At 45.1% G+C, this 23,157-nt stretch overlaps 2 protein-coding genes across 7 annotated transcripts in view; one reads left to right on the top strand and one right to left on the bottom strand.

Annotated features, from left to right (window-relative positions):
* Positions 1-17,978, bottom strand: part of FAM210A (family with sequence similarity 210 member A) — a 65,811-nt gene extending 47,833 nt beyond the window's left edge. The window contains exons 1-2 of one of the 3 annotated variants that reach the window (XM_068237121.1): positions 17,747-17,978; positions 7,327-7,438 (exon numbers count right to left, since the gene is read on the bottom strand). The gene's annotated coding sequence lies outside the window, so the exon portion shown is untranslated. Of the gene's footprint in view, positions 1-7,311; positions 7,439-17,746 lie in introns of all 3 variants that reach the window. The other 2 variants (XM_068237120.1, XM_068237122.1) reach the window with 2 other exon arrangements.
* The window catches only part of RNMT (RNA guanine-7 methyltransferase), a 99,424-nt gene continuing 94,224 nt past the window's right edge, over positions 17,958-23,157 (top strand). For all 4 annotated transcript variants that reach the window (XM_068237119.1, XM_068237118.1, XM_068237117.1 and 1 more), the window contains exons 1-2: positions 17,958-18,062; positions 21,255-21,374. In XM_068237119.1, the coding sequence (XP_068093220.1) occupies positions 21,351-21,374 (24 nt within the window). In that variant the 5' untranslated portion in view covers positions 17,958-18,062; positions 21,255-21,350. The remainder of the gene's footprint in view (positions 18,063-21,254; positions 21,375-23,157) is intronic.

The following is a 23,157-nucleotide window of genomic DNA, read 5'->3' as shown; positions in this document are numbered from 1 at the left end:
GAGGGCACCTCCTGCCTGCCACGGGCTGGAGGAAGCCCCAGGTAAGTGGAAATTGATTTTTATTTTTTTTCTACCCTCCCTGAACCTTCCCTTTAAGCATTATTGAGAAGACAGATGTATCGGTAATTGAATATACGCATCTCTTCTGTCTAGAAAGGCTAGGAAATCGTCCTTCTGTAAGAGATGAATAATAGATCAAATCCATCCTGAATTTTCTGTATTTTACCTTCTGGTTTAGACTCTTTAAATTTAGTATGAACTGATAATTTCTCTGTAGCTCCTTTACTAGAAAAAACACAGGGCAATAGAATCCCTGTCCTCTGACATTTCGGTACTTCTCGAATTACCCTTTTTTTCTAAACAGGGAAAGGACTTTCGATTGTAAGGCTGAAAACTTTATTTGGTCCTGCAAGCGGGGAGTAATGCAAAAGCTCTTAAAAGGAGGCTGGCTGAACTCTATTCTGTATCCCTCCAAAAACCACCTTAAGGGCTCTTTCCCACTAAGACGCTGCGTTAGATGCGATGCTAAGGTCACATAACGTGCCCCCAACGTAACGCATGTGAGCTTTGAAGTTAGATGCTATTTAGAGCCACGTTATGCGTCTCCTGATGGGTCTGTGATGCGTACTTTTTGACGCATACTATCGGACGAAAACGGCGCATGCGGCAAAAGACTGTGGAGAGCACGTGATCGGAAAATTCCGCATCACCTGGTCCTGCCAGCCAATAAGCGGCCGCTCCAGGAAGTTAACACTGCAGCGCATATTAATTAGTCATGTGGCTGGCCACAACAGCGGACTCTCCCCTCCTCTCCTGCAAGAAAAAACAAAAAAACACACGTTATTGAGCATATGCAAACAGTCTAATGCGGCTAAAACCGTGTATAACGCACAGCATGCTGCACTTTCCCAGAACGTGCAGCGTTACAATGTAACGCAACGTGGGCACTGTGAACAGCCCATTGATTTTTCATTACTGTGAGCTGGGCTGCGTTACAGGTTGCTCTAACCTGTGCCTGTAACGTCCCACTGTGAAAGAAGCCTAAATAACCAATATTTTGTGCACTGTAGTTGCCATGTTTTGAAATTTGCAATTCTCCATCTCACTGGAATACTAGCGTCATTGCTTATCTGACTTCTTGGTAAAAGTGAAGTTGGACTTAGGGCCGGTTCACATTACAAACGCGGACGGCCACGCATGCGGAACGCAACGAGTACGAACGCACGTCATCCGCGTTTGCATGCGTTGCGTGGCTGATCCCATATCACTGAAAAGTGAATGGGACAGCCGCGCGTTTTTTGCTAAATCTGCGTGCAGCATGCGTTCCCGGACCGCACATCAGACAGTGCACTCTATGCACTGTCTGATGTCGTGCGTGTTGGCCTTCTGCACGCGTTTCCAAAACGCAGCTGGAAACGTGTGCAGTCTGAACAGGCCCTTAGGCTTCTGTGACTTGTAGAGAGCCCATCTCCTGCCCTTAGAGGACTAGGGATCTGACTTATTCTTAGAAGGAGGGACGAAAGGACCGTTTACTTTGAAAAGGTCCTTTCTTAAAGGAATACTATCAATACCCAAGTGTTCTAAAATGACAATGTACAAATAATGTCTAAGTTGCTGTGTAAACATGTACCTACCTTTCATGTTAAATATCAGAGGCAAAAGCTGTAATTTACTGAGGGTAGGATTAGCTATATTGGGACAAATCAATTGCAGAAGGGGTGTCTACTTCAATGCACAGCCAGAGTTGCATATCGGACTACAGAAAGCAAATATCAAACAAACTCTGAAAGCAAAAAACAGTATGAAAAGCTGTAACAATTAGTTACATTTCCTCTGCTCTCTACAGACACTTCAGTCCGAAACAGGACACAGAAGCTGCAGCTGTTCTCTCTGTCACACACAGTTACACAGAGTTAACTGATCAAGTGTGAGGGGAATTTCCCCTCTCCTCATGGCTCAGAGTCAGTTTTGTCAGTAGAGTTTGAAAGCATTTTGATAACAGTAAACAAAGAGGTTGCTACTAAAATGTATACACCAGTACTTAGCAACACTTCCCAAACAATTCCTGTGTCAATTGAAAATATGTGAATCGATAGAATTCCTTTAACAGGAATACTTTTTTTTTTTTTTTGTATGTGTGTCTGCCGTTTTGTCTAGAGGGTTGTCTAACTGACTCAAACAGCAGACCCCCTTCACAAGGTACACCACATAACTTGATTTTGAAGAATTGTCATCATTCCAAGTTTTTACCCATACACCTCTTCTGGCTGAATTAACTAATGCCGTAGTTCTGGCCATAAGTTTAACCGTATCATCTGAAGCGTCCACTAGATAATTGGAAGCATTCCAAACTTTAGGGAAATCATTCAAAATTTCCCAGAAATCCTCAAAAAAGTAGGTCAGTTTTGTTTGATACCCTTCAAAAATATGGATCTAATTTAGGCGGGGTTCCCCAAAACCCTGATCTTCAGGAGAAAAACAACATTTAGATAATGAACTGGGCCAAAAAAAAAAACCTTTTCCTAGATTATCCCACTCCTTAATCCTAATCTTAAGAGTAGAATGGACTGGAATAAGCCGAGAATGAGGATCCGCCAAACTCTCATACATTTGATCCAAAGGTGTCAAAGATTTCTGCTCAGACTTAATACCTATTAGTAAGTCTTTCATTAATTCAGGAAAAAAACATTTCGTTTAGGGCTCTTTTCCACTATGAAATGCGATCGCAACCGCATTTGCGATCCCAATCGCACTTCAATTTCCACTATGCGATTGCGCTACTATACTTATAGTACAGCTCAATTGCATACAATGCAGGAGGATGACGATTGTGCTTTGTCCAAATCGCATCGCAATCAGATTGCACTAATGGAAATTGCTGCTGCAGTTTCCATTAGTTTAACGTACCTCGTGATCAGAATCAAATAGTAACTCGCAGGGTAATGAAAAAAAGGCCTTTAGTCAGTTTTACTCAAATCTTCCTCCTAGTTTGATACATCTCTGTGCAGAGAGAGTTACTATAAAGGAGGCAGCCCCAGCATTCCTTTACATGTGCATTTTTGTTTAAATTGCCTCTCCTTGCCCTGAATCTGTCTAGTTCTTCTAAACAATCTATTTAATTGCTGCAGCTTAGAAGAACTTCAAGAATGTTACACATGCAGGCTTTCTGATGTGAAATTTATCTGAAAACAGGTACCCATGGGGTTAAAAACACAGCCTGGGTATTCTGGGATGCAGTTTGTTCTGCTCTCACTGCAGCTGCCTGGGAGGTCTGTCTCTCCATTAGCTTGCCTGTTATGGCTGGCTTATCGCCTTCTCTAAACAGCCAGGGTTTCTCTGCTCACATTTGCCTGCTTTAATTTTTATGAATTAACCTTCAGTGACCTGTGTTGTGATAATCTCCGCACAAGGTGTTAATTTCCCGCACCTGCTCAGGAATTATAGATTTTCATGCGGACACAGGTTTTATGAATGCACACTTTACTAAATGGTGGGTAAAGTCAGCTGTTTTGAGCATTACCGCATGCAGGAATGCTCAATAAATAGAGGCCTATGTCTCTTGGAAGCAGGACGCATAGTTAGAGGTGCAGACAACATAGGAGATGATGGATTAGCTATAACAGGTAGATAAGCCATAGCAGTACTAGTCCCAGGCCCATCTGAAGCAGCTGAGGCGGTAGAAGCAATAGCAGAATCTTTAATTTCCTATTGCTGTGGACCTTCTCTGTACAATACTGGCACAATTTCCATTCAGAGTTGCCAATCCATGCTGACTGGACTGAGTAGAAGATTTTTCAGACTTTTCAACCTTCTCAGTCTTATGTCTTTTGGGGTATAAAACATAATAAACGATAGCCAGCCATTAGACAAATCCCTCTATACATAACATATATCCAGCCAAGCAGAAGAAACATAATCACATCTACTTGCCAGAGAGGGATCCTGGGCAGATTCAGCAGATTGTGCAGGAGCTGACCCAGAGGCGTCCTCCATGATCCTCAGCCACAAACCAGAGTGCATCATGGACTCTACAAACTTATACCTGTGCTGCTGATTTGATGCAGCTGATCTAATTATGCATGCGGCCCCTGCCGGCTAAGCATATGCTTAATCAGCTTCTTACCTTAAGGAATAAGCTGTATGCCGATTCCTTATCACCGCCGCGGCCCCTGCCGCCCGGCTCAGACTTCAGATCACGCGGGACGCCAGCGCGTGACTACCTCCGGTTCAACCGGAAGTGAACTCTCTCCAATGCACGCACATGCGCGCATAAAGTTGCTGCCTCCGATGGAGAAGCCTCCTCCATGCTGCAGGGCTCCGACTGTTCACTGAACAGTGCTGCTTGGAGCCCTGGAAAACGCTGCCCCTGCCGCCTGACATGGATGGCACTCCTGGAGACCTCTCCCATGCATCCCGTCCGGGACAGGAAACTAAACTGAGGTACTGTGGCAGGTGTAGTATCTTATATGTGGCTGCCTATTGCTTATGCAAATTCTTCTTTTAACAGTTTCCTGTCCACAGTGGGGAGGGAGACAAGTCTCATCCAGGGGTGCTGTCCGAAATGACGTTCTGGGAAAAAAAGACATATGTCCATCGAGTTCAACCATCGAGTGTTCATACTGTTATTGAGAGAACTGCCAGCAGTGTGGCCACCAGGGACAAGACAAGTAGTGGCTGGATAGTGTAATGGTTAAGGGCTCTGCTTCTGACATAGGAGACCAGGGTCCAAATCTCGGCTCTACCTGTTCAGTAAGCCAGCACCTATTCAGTAGGAGACCTTGAGCAAGTCTCCCTAACACTGCTACTGCCTATAGAGCGAGTCCTAGTGGCTGCAGGTCTGGCGCTTTGAGTCCGCTAGGAGAAAAAGCGCTATATAAATGGTCTGTGTCTGTAAGTATACACCATTCTCTCCTAACAAATTTTTCTCATTTTGCCTGTGCACCGTTCCAAAAACATTTTTCAGGCAGGGAGAACACTTGTCTGTTTTCTATATACCGTATTTTCCGCCGTATAAGATGCACTTTTTCTCCCCCCAGTATGGGGAGAAAAAGTCCCTGCGTCTTATACGGCAAATGCAGGGAATCCCCGACTTACGAACGTCCGCAGATACGAACCGCCGCCACGTCGGGGATTCCCTGCACTGGCTCCCTGTGTGGTCCGCTCCCCTTCCCCGTGTAAATAGTCTGGCGGGCGGCATGTATGTATAGAGTGGCCCCCGAGATCACTGCCTGGCTCCCTGCGCGTCAGCTTGCCCAATCTCCCCTCCCCGCATCTGTGCGCTCAACCCTGCTGATGTGCCCGCTCCCCACCGGGTGTCAGGCTCAGCATAGCGGCTCTCTTACTCACTTTAGCCGCTCTCCGGGAATGCAGACCTGGTCTCCTCTCTCGTTGCCCCTCTAGTGATGGCTTCTATAATACGCGTCATTAATGAAGCCATCACTAGAGGGGCGACGAGAGAGGAGACCAGGTCTGCATTCCCGGAGAGCGGCTAAAGTGAGTAAGACTGCTGCTATGCTGAGCCTGACACCCGGCGGGGAGTAGACACATCAGCGGGGGGTGAGCGGGGACATCAGCGGGGGGTGAGCGGACAGATGCGGGGAGGGGAGATTGGACAAGCCGACGCGCAGGGAGCCACTCTATACATACATGCCGCCCACCAGACTATTTACACGGTGAAGGGGGAGCAGACCACACAGGGAGCTGGGGTTACTTAAATGCACATGGGGGCATCTGAGAGCACATGGGGACACCTATTGCAACACTGGGAACACCTAAGGGCTCATGGGGGACACTGGGGGCCACACTGGGACCACCTAAGGGCTCATGGGGGACACTGGGGGCCACACTGAGAACACCTAAGGACACATGGGGACACCTGAGGACTACACTGAGGACACCTAAGGGCATATGGGGGACACTGAGGGCACATATGGAAATACCTAAGGGCTCATATGGGCCACACTGGGAACACCCAAGGGCACACGGGGGACACCTGAGGACACATAAGGGCACATGGGAGACACTGAGGACACCTGAGGGCACATGGGAGACACTGAGGACACCTGAGGGCACATGGGAGACACTGAGGACACCTGAGGGCACATGGGGGACTCCTGAGGACATTAATTGGGGTAGAACACCTACAAGACGCTCCTGGAATATAGACGCACCAGGTTTACTATGAATTCTTTTTTTTCCCCTCAAAACCTGGGTGCGTCTTATGTTCCGGAGTGTCTTATACGGAGCGAGATACGGGTATGTGTTTTCCGCACACCATGTGTGTCTGCATTTGGGAAAACGAATGCGTTTATTTCACAGAAGCTATTGTAATTGATAGAGAAAAGACATGCAGTGCTTCACCACTGTCCATTTTCTTTCTGCATGGGGAAAATGCATTTAAGGGCTGGGACCCACAAGAGCAATTTTTTGAGCGTTTCGGGAGCGATTCAAAATGCTAGCGATTTCCCTAAACGCTCAGCTAATGTTAATGGATGGGCCAAATTCCACTGGAGCGATTGCGATTACCAAAATTGCAAACGCAGGACATGCAGCATTTTTAGCGTTAGCGTTTCTGCAAAGTATATAAACACTGGCGTAATCGCTCATCAAACCCTACACAGAGCGATTTTGCTAGCGTTTTTAAGTTACTGCACACTGTAAAAAAATTAAGATTGAAAGGACCAATCACAATTAAAAACGCTAATTGCTACACAATCGCTGACAAAACGCTTACACTTTTAAGGCCCTGTTCACACCTAAGCGGGAATAGCGCGATTCCCGCTAAAGTTTTTAAAAAACGCTAGCCCTATGTCAGTGTTCTCACTGCTACGATCGCGGTAGTTTTGCGATTATCGGTAATCGTAAACACGTTGCCTGCAGCGGTTTGCCGGCGATTCTATAGCGATTGCAATTAGAATGTATAGAACCGCTAATAGCGATCGCTCCCAAAACGCTAATTTGTCCAGTGCATTTTCCGTGTTTATCACGGAAAAATCTCGCACGCAAAACTAGTGTGAACTTAAGGGCTCCTTAAAATCGCTACCAAAATCAGTCATGAAATTACTTACAATAGCCCATAGATTGTAAGGTCTTTTTTTTGTTGTGCAGAAACAGCACATGAAAACCGACAAGTGTCCTGCCAGCCTCAAAGTTTACTTTAGTCCGATACATATGATAAAAAGCCCCTGCACTGTTCCTCCTCTTTTCTCAAAAACATTTTTTCACGTATCACTTTTATACAGTGTTATGAGATTTCAAATAAGAGGCAAAAAAGGCATCTGGATAAAAAGAAAATTGCTAATATTACTGTACCTTAGCTAAACAGACCTGGCAAGGCAAGGAAAAAATGTTTTCAGAAGAACACCTTTAATACAGTCACAAAGAGGATGTACTTTTGGCCAACATACTGAAGGAGATTCTGAATATCATCAGCTGATGCCTGTAAGAAAAAAAAATGATTACAAGAAATACTGAAATGTTAACTAATTTCATGTTTTGGATTAATTAAAAATAATAAAATGTGCTCCTAGTACTACTCCTAGGTTTTCTAATCAGTGGACACCTGTGGCACTGGTAGGACAATATCATCTCTGCTCAGTTCCAGGACTTTGTCAATGTTGATGGTCAAAATGAGATGTTCATTTTTCCATTTATTAATTTTTTTTGCAATTTGTATTCAGCTTGAAATAGGCCTTTAACCCACTCTCAGAAAAAACAACAAGCTCACCCCCTGTGCAGAGACCACAATATATTTATAGGAACCGCTGAAGACCATTGAAGCTCAAGGAGATGATTTAACACTGAGGAGGAGATGATTTAACACCCCATAAGGTTTTGAAGGTGGAGTTACTGCATATCATAGCAGTAGTCTAACTAGGTATCAGTCAAATCGGGCACCACCATTCATTTTCACAGAAATTAGCGCCAAGCTGGCGCCAAAGGGGAAATTCAGGCACAGTGGCGGTAACTAATATTTATCATGGGTTTTTTTTGCTGTTTTTATATTTTTCGCAGCGGTTTTCAGTTGGATTCAGGCGTCCGGCTTAACCAACCAGTACTCATGGTTTTTGCAGGGTTACATGAGAAATCTATTCCTTTTCACAAATGGATCATCAGGTGGCTCTGTATGGCGGATATTGTGGTGAAACCCCTCCCACAAGAAACTGAGGATCATGGTCCTGGCAGTTTCCTGTCTGTGAACATTATTGCATTGTGGGAAATAGCCGTTTACAGCTGTTCCCAACTGCCAAAAAAGCAAGCAGCAGCTACATCACCTGCCAGCAGTAAAAATGTTACCATGTGATAAATGTCAGAATGTAAATCAGGGAGAGAAAAGATTTTACAATGGGCAAACACTGACTAAATCATTTCTACATAATTATTGTAAAAATGAAGCACCTTTTTTCTATTACATTATATTCACTGAGGGGGGGGGGGGGGGGTTGGTTGATCAGGCATCAATCAGGAACATTTTGTGTGAGGGTAAGGTTTTGTGCAAGGTGGAGGGGTAGATAAGTTTAAGGGCAGGGGGGGGGGGGGTGTTCTGTGTGAGAGTAGGGTTGGGTTTGGCTGTGGTAAAATATCAGTAACATTTATCGATATTTTACTGTCAAAATTAACACTGTAAATAGAATGTCAGTAACTGTAAAAGATATTCTACTATTGGCAATTTCCCCACCCAAGTTTGCCTGGCGCCCGTTTTTCGTGTATGCGTCTAGCTGGCTGCTACTAATTCTGGGAAGCAGCATAGTAACACCTAACATTGCCAATTGTCAGAGGTGTGGCTATTAAAGAGAGTCTGAAGCCAGTTTAAAAACGGCTTTTTACCTTTTATTTGTGTTAGACTAGTTTGCCCCTGTTAAAACGCCGCTATCCCACAGCAGAACAAGGGTTTTTACCCCCTCCCCCCCCCCCCAAATCCCCTGGGGCACACTGCAGGTAGTGCTTCCGTGAGAGGCAGAACTTTTGGCTGCAGCTCTGCCTCTACACGGGTCTATCAGCACGGATCACCACCCCTCTCAGTCTCACTGAGAGGGGAAGGGAGAGGCGGAAATACGCGCTGATTAACGCGCATGGAGGCAGAGCTGCAGCTGAAAGCTCCACCTCTCTGAGCAGCAAAATCCACGACCAAGAAAGTCGTGGATTTTGCAGAGGGGATTTGGGGGGTAAAAAATCCTCGTTCTGCCGCGGGATAGCAGCATTTTAACAGTACATCAGTTATGTTAATTAAAATAGGTAATATAATCTCGTTTTTAGTTTAGGTTCCCTGACGACGGCGGAAAGCCGAAACCGGTCGGAACTGGAGACTGGGCAAATGTACTGACTTCGTGAGACCTTTTTAATTGTGTATTTGGTATACACTATATGCTTGTACTTACCGAGGGTCCCTGTCAAAAGGACCCTTAAAGTAAGCTATTGTATATGTGTTATTTTAAACCTGAGTTTTATTAAATTGTGGTACCTTGACGACAGTGAGTGACCTTTTGATGCAATTTTTCCTTGGTGATGGTCACTGTTTTGAATATCGACACTGTGGTGGTACTGCAGATACTGTGATGCTTCCTAGCGCTGTGGAGTTTCTTGCTTAGACTAGGTAATATAATCTATTACCGATCCTGTTTTCAAAGAACAGGCAAAGGTTTGTGATTTCATGGGGGTGGCCATCTTTTTGGTTAAAAGGAGGTGGCAGGGAGCATGAGACAGTTCGAACTGCCCTGTATCCTGATCACCCCCTCCTAGCTGCGCATGCTAGGCATCAAATCTCAAATTCCAAAAATAAAAAATTTGCTCCAAGACAGCAGATTGAGAACAGCAGCATCAGAAATCCCATCATGCTTTGCACAGCATCAGGGGAAAAATGCCCAGGCAGTTTTCTTCTGTGCAGCTAAAAATGAGGCTTGGGTAAGAAAAACAAAGTTCTGAAGCTGTAAAACTGTTAAAGAAACACCATGCCTTTTCATTGCTGCTGAGATGTTTAGTCTGTAGGTTCACTTTAAAGTGGACCTGAATCATTGCACAGGACAGAAGGAAAAACACAGAAAAATGCACCCTGTATGTATTGAGAGTTTAGTCTGTCTAATTATCCCTCATCTGTGACCAATCACAAGAGTAATTTGATCTCTCAGCAGTGTCAGCTCAGGAATCTCTGCTGCCTTGGCAGATCTGCTAATTTGTAACAGGATGTTAACCCTACGTCTGCTTCCATGAAGGCAGGAAGTAGACACACTGCAGAATTTGTATAAGCTGTAACAAAGAAATGTTTTTCTTTAAAGGTTATTATGCTGTTGCTTATCTTTTAGAGCAGAGAGGAAGTTCTGAGTTCAGGCCCATTTTAAAGTCATTAACCTTCTGTCAAGTAGATGAAGTAGTATGCAATATGACGCAGTGGCATGGAAGGTGGGTGGGTGGGGGACAGCAATGTCAGATCAGCAATAAAAATGTAGACTCCAATAGTTGAGTATGAGGAGAGATTTTGAGAGAGAAGGCAGAAGATTTTTCTCTGTAATTGGAAATGTTACTGCTCTTCACTCCACATTTAGTTAAGTAATAACTTGCACAATTAGGGTGTCCAGTATTTGATTTTGCAGGTCGACTGACCTTTTGATCTGATAATTTTATTAGATCAAAGGAAAATAGGTACACCCCAACATGGCCACCTCAATCTTATGCCCGATTTCTGGCTGAAATTGGTAAAAACGATATTTCAGAAATAAATTAAATCTCCATCGCAAGGGCTCGATCCTTCCAGCATTGAAAGCTCACATGACAGGCTGGCCTCCTCCAGAATCACTGCGAGTGCCTGTTCCACATGGCATTGGCGCATGTAGTGATGTCGCTACATGTGCCTGGTGTCACATGGTACAGGCGCTCGCTGTGACACCTGAAGAGGCCAGGATCCATGTTGGCAAACAGGAGAGCCGTCAATGCTACACATGGACACACACTGACTTAGGGGTGGCAGCAGGACAATTTCCAATAGATTTCATGCTAAAATCTACTGGAAATCGCTATGCAGTGTGTGGGGAGGCAACAGATCCCTCTCTGACCAGATTCAATCAGCGAGGGATCGAGTGATGTATGGCCAACTTTAGTAAGTTATTTCTATTGGCTTCTGAAAGCAGGAAAGAGATAAAGGTCAATCGTTCACAGATTTTAGCTCTGGTATACTTCAATGAATGTGTCATCGAGCAAAAACAATAAAACAGTAAAAACTGAAAAAGTAGATTTAAAATATAAAACTGTAAAATACCTTAAAGTCATTTTTAGGAGGAGGATAGATACAATTGTTTATTTCATTAGTTTATTTTCACCTCGGGTGTCCTTTAACCACTTGATGACCCACCCTTTACCCCCCCTTAAGGACCAGCGCTGTGTTTAGTGATCTGTGCTGGGTGGGCTCTGCAGCCCCCAGCACAGATCAGGTAGCAGGCAGAGAGATCAGATTGCCCCCCTTTTTTCCCCACTAGGGGGATGATGTGCTGGGGGGGTCCGATCTCTCCTGCCTGCGTGTGTCTGGCGGGGGGGGGGCACCTCAAAGCCCCCCTCCGCGGCGAAATTCCCCCCTCCCTCTCCTACCTGCTCCCCCCCAGAGATCGGGGCTGCACAGGACGCTATCCGTCCTGTGCAGCCAGTGACAGGCTGTCCCGTCACATGGCGGCGATCCCCGGCCGCTGATTGGCCGGGAATCGCCGATCTGCCTTACGGCGCTGCTGCGCAGCAGCACCGTACAATGTAAACAAAGCGGATTATTTCCGCTTGTGTTTACATTTAGCCTGCGAGCCGCGATCGGCGGCCCGCAGGCTATTCACGGAGCCCCCCGCCGTGAATTGACAGGAAGCAGCCGCTCGCGCGAGCGGCTGCTTCCTGATTAATCAGCCTGCAGCTGGCGACGCAGTACTGCGTCGCTGGTCCTGCAGCTGCCACTTTGCCGACGCGCGTTATGAGTGCGCGGTCGGCAAGTGGTTAAAGAGAAAAGAAACACTTCCAAAGACTGAGCTGTTTGCCCATCTTTAGCAGCTCATTGGAAAAGAGCCACTCTAGTAGGAGGGAGTGTGTGATGTACTGAGTAAGAAAACAAGGCCACTACATGAAGTAAAAGGTTTGTTCCATATAAAGACCAACCCATTCTGAGTCACTGCTGTAAAGCTATTGCACACAGTTTCACTATGCTATTTCTGTATGAACTGTGGATCTTTAGAGCCTTCTTTCATCCAATAACAGCCAGGATACATAACAACAATAGTCAAGCAAAGGTAGCACACATTGCATGCTCACATGTCTGGCACTGAAATAGATGCTTAAGGCCCCATTCACCCCTAAAACGCCGGCGATAACCGCTAGCGTTTTGCGGGAGTGATTTTCCACGATTAACATGGAGAAAAAAAAATCACTGGACACTGCAGCGTTTTGGGAGCGATCGCGATTAGAGGTGTTATGCATGCTAATGGTGATCGCTAATCGTGAATTGCCGGCAAAATGCTGCATGTTACGCATTTGCGGTTAACTCTAACTGCAAACGCAGCAGAGAGAACAATGCCATTGGCTTAGGTGGGCTAGCGGTTTGTAAAATGCTGAGTGAGAATCGTGCGATTCCCGCTCAAGTGTGAACGAGCCCTTAGATATAACACAACCTTGCTTCCTCATCTGCCAACCCCTTTGTCTCCTCCTCTAGCTTCTCCAACCCACTACCCTTTAGATCAGGGGTCTCAAACTCAATTTACCTGGGGGGCCGCAGGAGGCAAAGTCAGAATGAGGCTGGGCCGCATAAGGAATTTCACAATTGCGGCGCATCGCCGCCTCTGCCCTCCCCTCTCACTCTTCCTTCACAGAGAGGGGCGGGGAGAGGCGGCGATCCGTGCAGCGATTGACGTCAGGAGGGGCAGAGCTGAAGCTGAAAGCTCTGCCCCTTCCTGGAAATGCCAGCGGATTGCGCCCGGGGCGATTTGGGGGCTCTGCAGCCCTCGTTTAGTGGTGGGGATGCGGCGGATTACTTGGGAGCACTGAAGCAAACTATAAGGAAGCTTTTTCCGGCGAGGGCCACAACATATTGTATCGAGGGCCGCAAATGGCCTGCGAGTTTGAGACCCCTGCTTTAGATTGTAAGCTTGCAAGGGCAGGAACCCTTTCCCAGGTTTCCTTTTTTTGTTTCACTTAAAGAGACACTGAAGCGAAAAAAAAAAAATATGATATAGTGAATTGGTTGTGTACTATGAATAACTACTAGAAGATTAGCCGCAAAGAAAATATTCTCATTTTTATTTTCAGGTATATAGTGTTTTTTCTAACATTGCATCATTCTATAATATGTGCAGATTACACAACAATCAGCATTCAAAATGATTATTTCAGAGCAGTCTGAACTAATGACCTCTCCTCTGGCAGAGAAAAAGTAAATAGTTCAGAAACAGTTGAGATAATAAAAGTCAGAAGACAGCCCTCTCCACGACTTTGAAAGTCACAGAGCTTAATGGCTTTTTTGCATAGAGATAAAAACTGGAATTTCTTAACTCTTCCTTTACTGGAAACAATGTATCTGATGATGTATCTGATCTTAATGTTTTATATTTCTTAGCTGTACTACACATACAAATCATAATATCAATTTTTTTACGCTTCAGTGTCTCTTTAATCAAATTAATATAAACCAGTCTTGATGTAAGTCAGGCAAAAACAGTGCTGAAAATGTGGGCGTCTTCATAGGTCGTAATGTGGATTCCAACTATAGCGGCGTTCAGGCAGTAATTTGGGCGCCATCGAAAGACGGAGCCCAAATAACGTTACAAAACAGCTTAATTTGGCTGCCAGCAATAACTGCAAGTAGGCCTGAACGTTTTTAGGAAATGATTGAACCTTGCACGATTTCTGTCAGAAATTGCGATTTCGATTCACGATTTTCTTCAAATCAAGCTTTAGCACTAAATTCCCAATGTACACAGTAACATTTACAAACATGCACTGACAGAAAATGGCATCATACTCAAAATGATAGTATGATGTCATTTTCTGTCAGGTTTGTAAACGTTACTGCATTACGTGAATTTATCAAAACAATGTGTCATGTGCCACAGGAAGCCTAATTGGTCGTGGAAAAAACAAGATACAGATCAATTCATTGTGATGAGCAGGGCTGTGGAGTCGGAGTCGGACAATTTTGGGTGCCTGGAGTCGGAAAAAAATGCACCGACTCCGACTCCTAATGAATTTGTAACTGTAATTAAAATAGAAAATATGATAGAATGTTCTATTTCTCAGATAATAGTCATTAAAAATAATGTATATATACAGTAATAGCTGTGCTTAGTCCACAAAAATGAAATAAACCAATCAAAATCAGTTACTTGTGCTGCTTCAATAAAGCAGTCCCCATATTTTTAAGGTCAGATATACATATCTGATTGTGACTGTATATATGATGTGTACACAGGAATCTCTTATATATACTAAATAATATCTATGCTGTAAGAATAGAGCCTGATGTGTAGCTGTGTCACTAATAGAGATGGTCAACAAGATGGAAATAATTCTGCATTGATGCTGATTTATGCAAATGTATGCACTCCCTTTGCTGATAAGATCAAATAATTTGATATGTTGTTAAAATTTGGTTTGGTGACTACAAATTAAAGGGTAACTGAGACGGATGAAAAGTAAAGTTTTATACATACCTGGGGCTTCCTCCAGCCCCCTTCAGGCTAATCAGTCCCTCGCTGTCCTCCACCACCCGGATCTTCTGCTATGAGTCCTGGTAATTCAGCCAGTCAGCGCTGTCCGGCCGCATGCCGCTCCCACAGCCAGGAACATTCTGCCCTGCGCAATAGTCCTGCACAGGTGTAGTATGCTCCTGGTGGCGGAGTGTGTGCATGCGCACTACGCCCGACTGGCTCAAGTACCTGGACTCATAGCAGAAGATCCAGGTGGTGGAGGAGGACAACGAAGGACTGATTATCCTGAAGGCGGCTGGAGGAAGCCCCAGGTATGTATAAAACTTTAATTTCATCTGTCTCAGGTTTACTTTGTTACACAGTAGTACTATAGTCTACATATGCACTCCCCACAGAGCTGCAGGGAATCCACTGAGAATGCTGTGCACATTGAACACAGAGGTGTTGTCTGTTTACAATCTCCTCATTCCCCTGCAGAGTACCTGCACATCATTCTTACATGTACCCACACTTACATTGCCTAGGGCCTGATAGATGTTCTTTGTTCCGGTTTGTACCTTTTACAAGTACTCTTACCAAGGACTAGTTTTAGTCTAAAGGGAATAAATATAGTAGTCTGCATATCCTTCTCACTTCAGTTGTCTTGTAAAATTCCTAAGTGTTGGCAGTTAAGAGACGAATTTCATGTTACATACTTTTAATCAACAAAATTGTAATATGCAAATTAGAGGAGTCGGAGTCGAGGAGTCGGAGGAATCCTAAACTGAGGAGTCGGAGTCGAGGAGTCGGAGGAATCCTAAACTGAGGAGTCGGAGTCGGTGGATTTTTGGACCGACTCCACAGCCCTGGTGATGAGTAGTGATAAAGTTATTGGCAAATGAATGGGAGGTGAAAGTTGTTCAGATGCAAAAAAAATTCAACCCTGTGGGCTTAAGTGGTTAATTATGGTAGCAGTAATTATTTTAAAACTGTAATGGCTGAAAACTGAAAAATAATTAATGTTTTCAATTTTTTTCTTATTCTTCCTGTTAAAATGCATTTACAGTAAATTAGCTCTTAGCAAAATATACCACCCAAAGAAAGCCTAATTGGTGGCGGAAAAAACAAGGTATAGATCATTTTGCTGTGATAAGTAGTGATAAAGTTATTGGGGAATGAAAGGGAGAAGCACTGACAGGTGAAAATTGCTCTTGTCCATAAGGTGAAAAATCCCAGCTTGCTGAAATGGTTAAACAATACCAGTTGCCTGGTAGCCCTGCTGATCTATCTGGCTGCAGGAGTGTCTGAATCACACCTGAAACAAGCTTGCAGCTAATCTTGTCAGATATGACAATAATGTTAGAGGATCAGCAGGGCAGCCAGGCAACTGGTATTGCTTAAAAGGAACTAAATATGATAGCCTCCATATTCCTATCGCTTCAGTTGTCCTTTAAGTTCTGGATAGCTGAAATTGGAGAACTGTTCCCTGTGTACAGCACAAAGCTTTGTGAGTGGCTAAATAGTGTGGGCATAGTTTATTACAACCTATTGGAAACCTAGCAGTTCTAGAGGGTGCTCTCTGCCCAATCACATTAGCTAAATTTCCTTATAAGGTCTACTGCTTGGTCTCCTAAAGCACACTAGTGCCCATTTTTGTACTACCCACTTTGCCTGAAATTAAGACATTCCCCAAAAGTAAGCCCTAGTAGGATCTTCAAGCATGCTCAAATATAAGCCCTACCCCGAAAGTAAGCCCTAGTGGCAGTAAGGGAAAAAGTATGGAAACTTGTGTTCTTACTGGAGCCCAGAGACACAAAGTACTTCTTCCCCACAGGCTGAAGCCTGGGGACACAGCAGCATGGAGGTGGGTGAAAGAAGAGAATGCGGGAGGATATCGGAGGACACAGGGGACAGCAGAAGACATAGGAGAACAGGGGATAGAGGAGGAGACTAAAAGGTACGAGGCGCACACAAGAGCCAGCAGAGGAAAAGGCAGCACAGTGGGGAAGGCAGGAGTCCACACAACATAGAAACTTGTGTATTCATAGAAATATAAGACATTCCCTGAAAAAAGCCATAGCACATCGTTTGGTGCAAAATTAATATAAGACACTGTCTTATTTTTGGGGAAACACCGGTATATACATCGCTACAGACGATGCAGGCACTATGCAAATACAAAATAATAATAACCATTCTGTATATAGCGGAACAACTACTTCATGCTTGTTTAAAAAAATGATTTACCTATTACTAAAATAAACCTAGTTAAAGGAAACCTAAAATGAGAATAGTGGTGTATTTATACTCACCTGGGGCTTCCTCCAGCCCCATGAGGTGAGTGGGCTCCCTCGCCATCATACCAGGCCACCTATTCTCCCATCTGCTAATCTGGCCAGTTGCACTCCTGGACGCAGGGGCACATGCAAAGCCGCGCATGCGCAGAAGAGCACAACTGGCCAGATTACTGGTGGTGATACTGAGCGAACGGAGTGACCGAAGAGGATGGCAGGTGAGACCAGATCGGCCTGGAAGAAGCCACATGTAAGTATAAACACACCACCATTCCAAGATTGGGTATAGTTTAAGTAGGAACAAAAACAGAAAACAGAAACTTTTACAGGCCATGGCCCTTATTCCAATAGCCCAATTCATTGTTTCTCCTAAGTTTTCTCTAAGTTAATCATTTTTCATCTCAAAATAACTTTTCAGCAGTCTGCTATTGAAAAAGTACTAAAAAGAAGGTGAAAAGGAACTGTCAAAATTATTTTTCTTGCTTGCTGGTGGCTTAAAATGCATTTCATTGATTAGAAGTGAAATATCACCTAGGATAAAAAAAGTGAATCAAATAAGGGCCAGTGAAAGTTGGTCAAACAGCTGGATGTTCGAATCCAACCTCCCACAACCCCTGTGAGAGCACAGAAGGGGCACAGTAGAGGGGCAGCATGACCACGTGACACATGGCACACATCCTTCAGTGACCCCCGGGGGACATTGGCACAGCACAGTACTGCCCACTCTATCCACCTTCCAAAGCCAGTGAATAAAGCCGACCATTAAAGCCCAGCATACAAAACACGCGTGTAAGGACAAGCAATCACCAGTACCTGTATGGACCCTCATTCAGTGAATACTGGAGGTGACAGCGCAGGATTGCGCACTGCTAGAGCCATACAGGGCGCTCTCGGACACACCCACTCCTAGTATTGCCCTAACTAAGGCACTGCGCAAGCTCTCCTCGGCAGCGAGGGATCATGGGAAATGTAGTTTTTCACTCAAGAGAGAATGCCTCAGGCCTATACTCAGGTATTGTTTGCAGCACTGCTTCCGGGTCGCTGGGAGCGATGCGATAGATCCGAGAATAGAAGTGTTTCCGGTCTCGGTGGTAGCACTTCCGGGTTGCAGAACAGAGTGAATGAAGTGGTGAGACGCTTGATGCGCTGTGTTTATTTAATGCATTATTATTGTGGTTTGTTGTTTATGTATTAATGGCGTGTGTTTACAGCTGCATGTTGTATATATTTCATAGCATTTGTATACTTTGTTTACTTTTGTAGCAAGGCATAGCACGCTAGCACTAACAAAGCAGAGCGAAGTGGAACCCATTGCACGCGTGTAATGCTAATTAATGTTATGTTGTGATACGTGTAATGATGTGAAATGTTGAGTGCAAGTGGGAGCAGGGTTGGTAAGTTACACGTGGGGTGATTGGTAATGCAAGTGGGTAATATACTGTATACAGATGTGTTACTACAGGTCACGTAGTCCCCATAGAAAATCTACAATGGGGCCCACAGAGCTTGGTACTATGCATAAATTCGTGTTTGAGTAAACACGGCAGCAGCTCATCTATTTTAGAGTGGTGCTTAAAAGACAACTCTAAAGTGAGAAGAATATGGAGGCTGCCATATTTATATCCTTTTAAGTAGTACCAGTTGCCTGGCAGCCCTGCTGATCTATTTGGCTGCAGAAGTTTCTGAATAACACCAGAAACAAGCATGCAGCTATCTTGTCAGATCTGACAATAATGTCTGAAACACCTGCTCTGCTGCATGCTTGTTCAAGGTCTAAAGCCCCATACACACGCTCAACAGCGGTCTTTTATGCTTTCACAACTTTTGTTGTTAAACAAGTTGAAACACCTAAAAAAAAGTATTTTGCTATTATTTAAAGAGCTGAAAATAAGTCAATCCAACAGTTGAGGCGCGTACACACGCCATACTGTAGCAAACGGGTCCGTTAGACTCTCCCGCTGGGCGGACGTTCTGCCAACAGTAGCACGTGTGTACACGCTGTCGACAAACTGATGAGACTGTTTCTGACAGATCCGCTGAGCGTTTGCTACAGTATGGCGTGTGTATGCGCCTTTGGATTGACTTCTTATCAGCTCTTTGAACAATAGCAAAATACTTTTTTTAGGTGTTTCAATTTGTTTCACAACGACAGTTGTGAAAGCATAAAAGACCGCTGTTGAGAGTGTGTAGGGGGCTTAAGTATTATGCTGGGCATACACGGGTCGATCCGGCGGCCGATTAGCAGCCGGATCGACTCCTGCCGCGTCACCACGTGCACCCGGATCGATTCCCGCTCGTCCCCGTCGGCGCTTCTTATCTTCCGCTCGATTCGCCGCTATTGTCCGCCCGCAGGTATCGTGCGCGGATTCGAACCCTGCGGTGATCAGACACGTCGGATATTATCAATCGAGCCATCAGCGGCTCGATTGATAAGGAACAAACTGACCGTGTATGCCCAGCATTAGAGGCAAACTGACAGTGTATGCCCAGCATCAGCAAGATAGCCAGGCAGCTGGTATTGCTTAAAAAGCAGCCTCCATATAACTCATGTTTGCTACGAGTACGTAGCTACTTTTAATTGAAATTTAAATTAGGTATCGCTGCCCATGGCAGAGAAGGGTTATATGGCAACTTATATATACAGCACATAAACAGTGCAGAGGCAGCATGGTGGCGTAGTGCTTAGCGCTTTCACCTTGCAATGCTGGGTCCCCGGTTTGAATCCCAGCTAGGCCAACATCTGCAAGAAGTGTGTATGTTCTCGTGTCTGCGTGGGTTTCCTCCGGGTACTCCGGTTTCCTCCCACATCCCAAAAACATACAGAACAAACATACATTTTCCCTAAAATTGGGCCTAGACTAGGATACATACAATACATACATAGACATAGGACTATGGTAGGGATTAGATTGTGAGCCCCTCAGAGGGACAGTTAAGTGACAAGACCATATACTCTGTACAGTGCTGCGGAAGATGCCGGCGCTATATAAATACTAAATAATAATGATAATACCACAGATGTAGATCCAGCAAAAAATCTGAGCTTGACAGTGTATATGCCCAGGCACTTCCCTTAGGTGGTAACTTTGCTAAATGATGCACTAAGCAAATCCCTTCGGTGCCCATACACATCCATTTTTTCCCATTCAGTTCCCTTCAGATTCGAACACTCTGAATTAATTGGTTCGAAATCGGTTCATTTGAATTTTTGATCAATCAATCGATTTTTAAACAAAAATCAATCAAAAGGATTCAAAAAAATCACATCACCATTATGAAGAGAGCGGCAAGTGAGTCTAAAAAATCAGGCCACTGTTGTGAGGAGAGTGGCTGGTTTGTCACTGAAGAGCATGTGTGTTTTTGTTTGTTTGTTTTTTAAATTACATCTCAGGAGTTCATCTGAAATTTCAAATGATTTTTCCTCCGTATGTGTACAGAGCTTTAAAGAGAGTCTGAAGCGAGAATAAATCTCGCTTCAGACCTCATAGATAGCAGGGGCATGTGTGCCCCTGCTAAAACGCCGCTATCCCAAGGCTTAACGGGGGTCCCTTCACCCCCAAATCCCCTCCGTGCAGCCGGGGAGCGCTTCCGCATTGGGGCAGGGCTAACCGCCGCAGCCCTGCCTCATGCGCGTCTATCAGACGTGTATCTCCGCCTCTCCCCCGCCCCTCTCAGTCTTCCTTCACTGAGAGGGGCGGGGGAGAGGCGGCGATGCGCGTCTGGTAGACACGACTAGAGGCGGGGCTGCAGTCTTTAGCCCTGCCTCCAAGAAGAGATAATATACGACCAAATATACGACCAAGTTTTGCGGGGGGGGTTTGGGGGTGAAGGGACCCCCGTTTAGCCGCGGGATAGCGGCGTTTTAGCAGGGGCACACATGCCCCTGCTAACTATGAGCTCTGAAGCGAGATTTATTCTCGCTTCAGAGTCTCTTTAACCCATGAAAATGTTCATTTAATTTCATATTCAGCTATCCCCTGTGACCTGCTCCTTCCTTGTTAATCTGAAGCCATGATTGGCTGTCTTGTTTCCTTCTACATGCCTATGTGACCAAAGTTCACATGGTTTCAGATTGATTGTGAGCAGGCAGTGACAGACATTGAGGGTGTATAGCAGGTAGTGTGCCTTTGTATTTTGCAAGAACTTTCCAAATCCTTTATGCATAATTGTTTTAAAATATTCTTTCACTGAGAGATGTGTATGTGTTATACCCACCAATATTAGATCTACATTTTGAGCACCATGTCACTTGATATTTAAAGATTTGTCAGATTATATTTTAATGTTGCATATGTGTTTATAATGCTTTTTGTCTTTGCAGAAAGGAGCAATGAGTCTATAACTGAGTCATTGTTTGCATGTCATACAGTGAATCCCTATGGACCAACAGTAGACTAGAAAGACATCATCAGATACTATGGACGGTTCCTACCAAAACCCTGTAAGTACCGTATATACTTGCATATAAGACACCCCCCCCCCCCCCCCCCACAACTTTTTCCTCAGAAATCAGGAAAAAGTGATAAGTAGCGGTATAAGTAGCCAGATGTGCCCCCAGTATGAGGTATTCCCAATATACAACAAATTGCCACAGGTAAACTTGAACCATACATACAAATAAGTAGAAAAACAACAGCCAGAAAGTGCATATAATAGCAGCTGAAAAAAGTGCCAGTGCTCAAGAAATAAATAAAGCTAAAAAACGGCAATGATCAAAAGAAACACCAATGTGCAATTTTACAATAATTGTACTATAGAGTGCATGAAATAGCTATTATAAAACTGGGAAAGTGCTTGAGCTTAAAGGAATACTTAAGTCATTTAAAAAAAATGATTTACTCACCTGGGGCTCCCCTCAGCCCCCTGCAGCTGAACGGTGCCCTCGCCGCGTCCCTCCGATGCGGCTGGTCTCGCCGGCGGCCACTTCCGGTTTGGCCGTCACCGGCCGACAGGCTGTGAACGCGGCTGATTATCCGCGTCCCCGGACGCAATAGCGCCTTCTACGATGCTATTGCGTCCGGGGACGCGGATAATCAGCCGCGTTCACAGCCTGTCGGCCGGTGACGGCCAAACCGGAAGTGGCCGCCGGCGAGACCAGCCACATCGGAGGGACACGGCGAGGGCACCGTTCAGCTGCAGGGGGCTGAGGGGAGCCCCAGGTGAGTAAAAGTCATTTTTTTTAAATGACTTAAGTATTCCTTTAATGAATTGATAGCTGTCCGAACAGCCAATGTCACAAGATGTACAGTTTAACATCCACAGTGAAAAGAAGCTCCGAATAAACAGACAAACCACCCAGCACAGCGTTAATAGAAACAAGCTTTCCACAGAGATTAACGGTGAATGGATTTAGAAGAACCAGCTTACCATCAGAATATGAGAATGTGACAGGTATTCCCAACCAGGAAGTGCTTCCTTAACCACCAGTGGTAACACATGACCTCTCTCGCTACGGAGGCACAGGTCAGTCTTGGAGGGATAGGGGGCACGGACACAGCTGGGAGCAGGAAGCAGGGGAGGACTGGGACCTTTTGGCCTGGGGGGAAACACAAACCAGAGGCCCATTATCATGGCAGCCCCAGCCCAAATGACGTGACAGACGCACCCCACGTCGTATATGCCAGTAGTCACGTGGAGCGCCAGTGCGGAAATACAGGCAACGGGTGCACATAATACATTTTGAGGGGCAACAGCCGGGGTTTACATCATGTCTATCATGGTTATCGCATGCCGTGATTATCGCACCTGACAACCACATTGGCCTGAGATTTCCCAACATCTCAGATTGATACATTCAACCAATTTCCACCCCAAATTTTTATCTGATTCGATAATATCAAAACGGATGGTCGATCGGCTATCAAGTCAACAGATGTATGGCCACTTTTAATTCCCCAAAGCTCATTCCTTTCTCCCCCCCTCCCCCACACTTATGTCCTCCCCTTCGCCACCATCTCTACTAATCCCTCTAATATGCCACTCTTCCACCTCGGATATCCCCTCTTCCATTACCAGACCCATCCTTACTGACCTCCCTGCTGGCACCATGAGCCCTGCCTCGTTAATGCTAATTTCCAAAGTTTCGGTATCCCTCCTTCCATCACTGTTTTAACTCCCCCCCCCCCCCCCCCCCCCCCCAAAATCCATGCCTTGCTTACCTGCTTTTTATTGGTGGTCAGTGGCCGTGAATCACTGCCTGCCCACGACCCACTTCACTATAGTAT

Source organism: Hyperolius riggenbachi, chromosome 5 (genome assembly GCF_040937935.1).
Source record: "Hyperolius riggenbachi isolate aHypRig1 chromosome 5, aHypRig1.pri, whole genome shotgun sequence".
Classification (NCBI taxonomy): Eukaryota; Metazoa; Chordata; class Amphibia; order Anura; family Hyperoliidae; genus Hyperolius; species Hyperolius riggenbachi.
The sequence above is the reverse complement of the archived record's forward strand: the minus strand, read 5'-3'. Positions and strand labels throughout refer to the sequence as shown.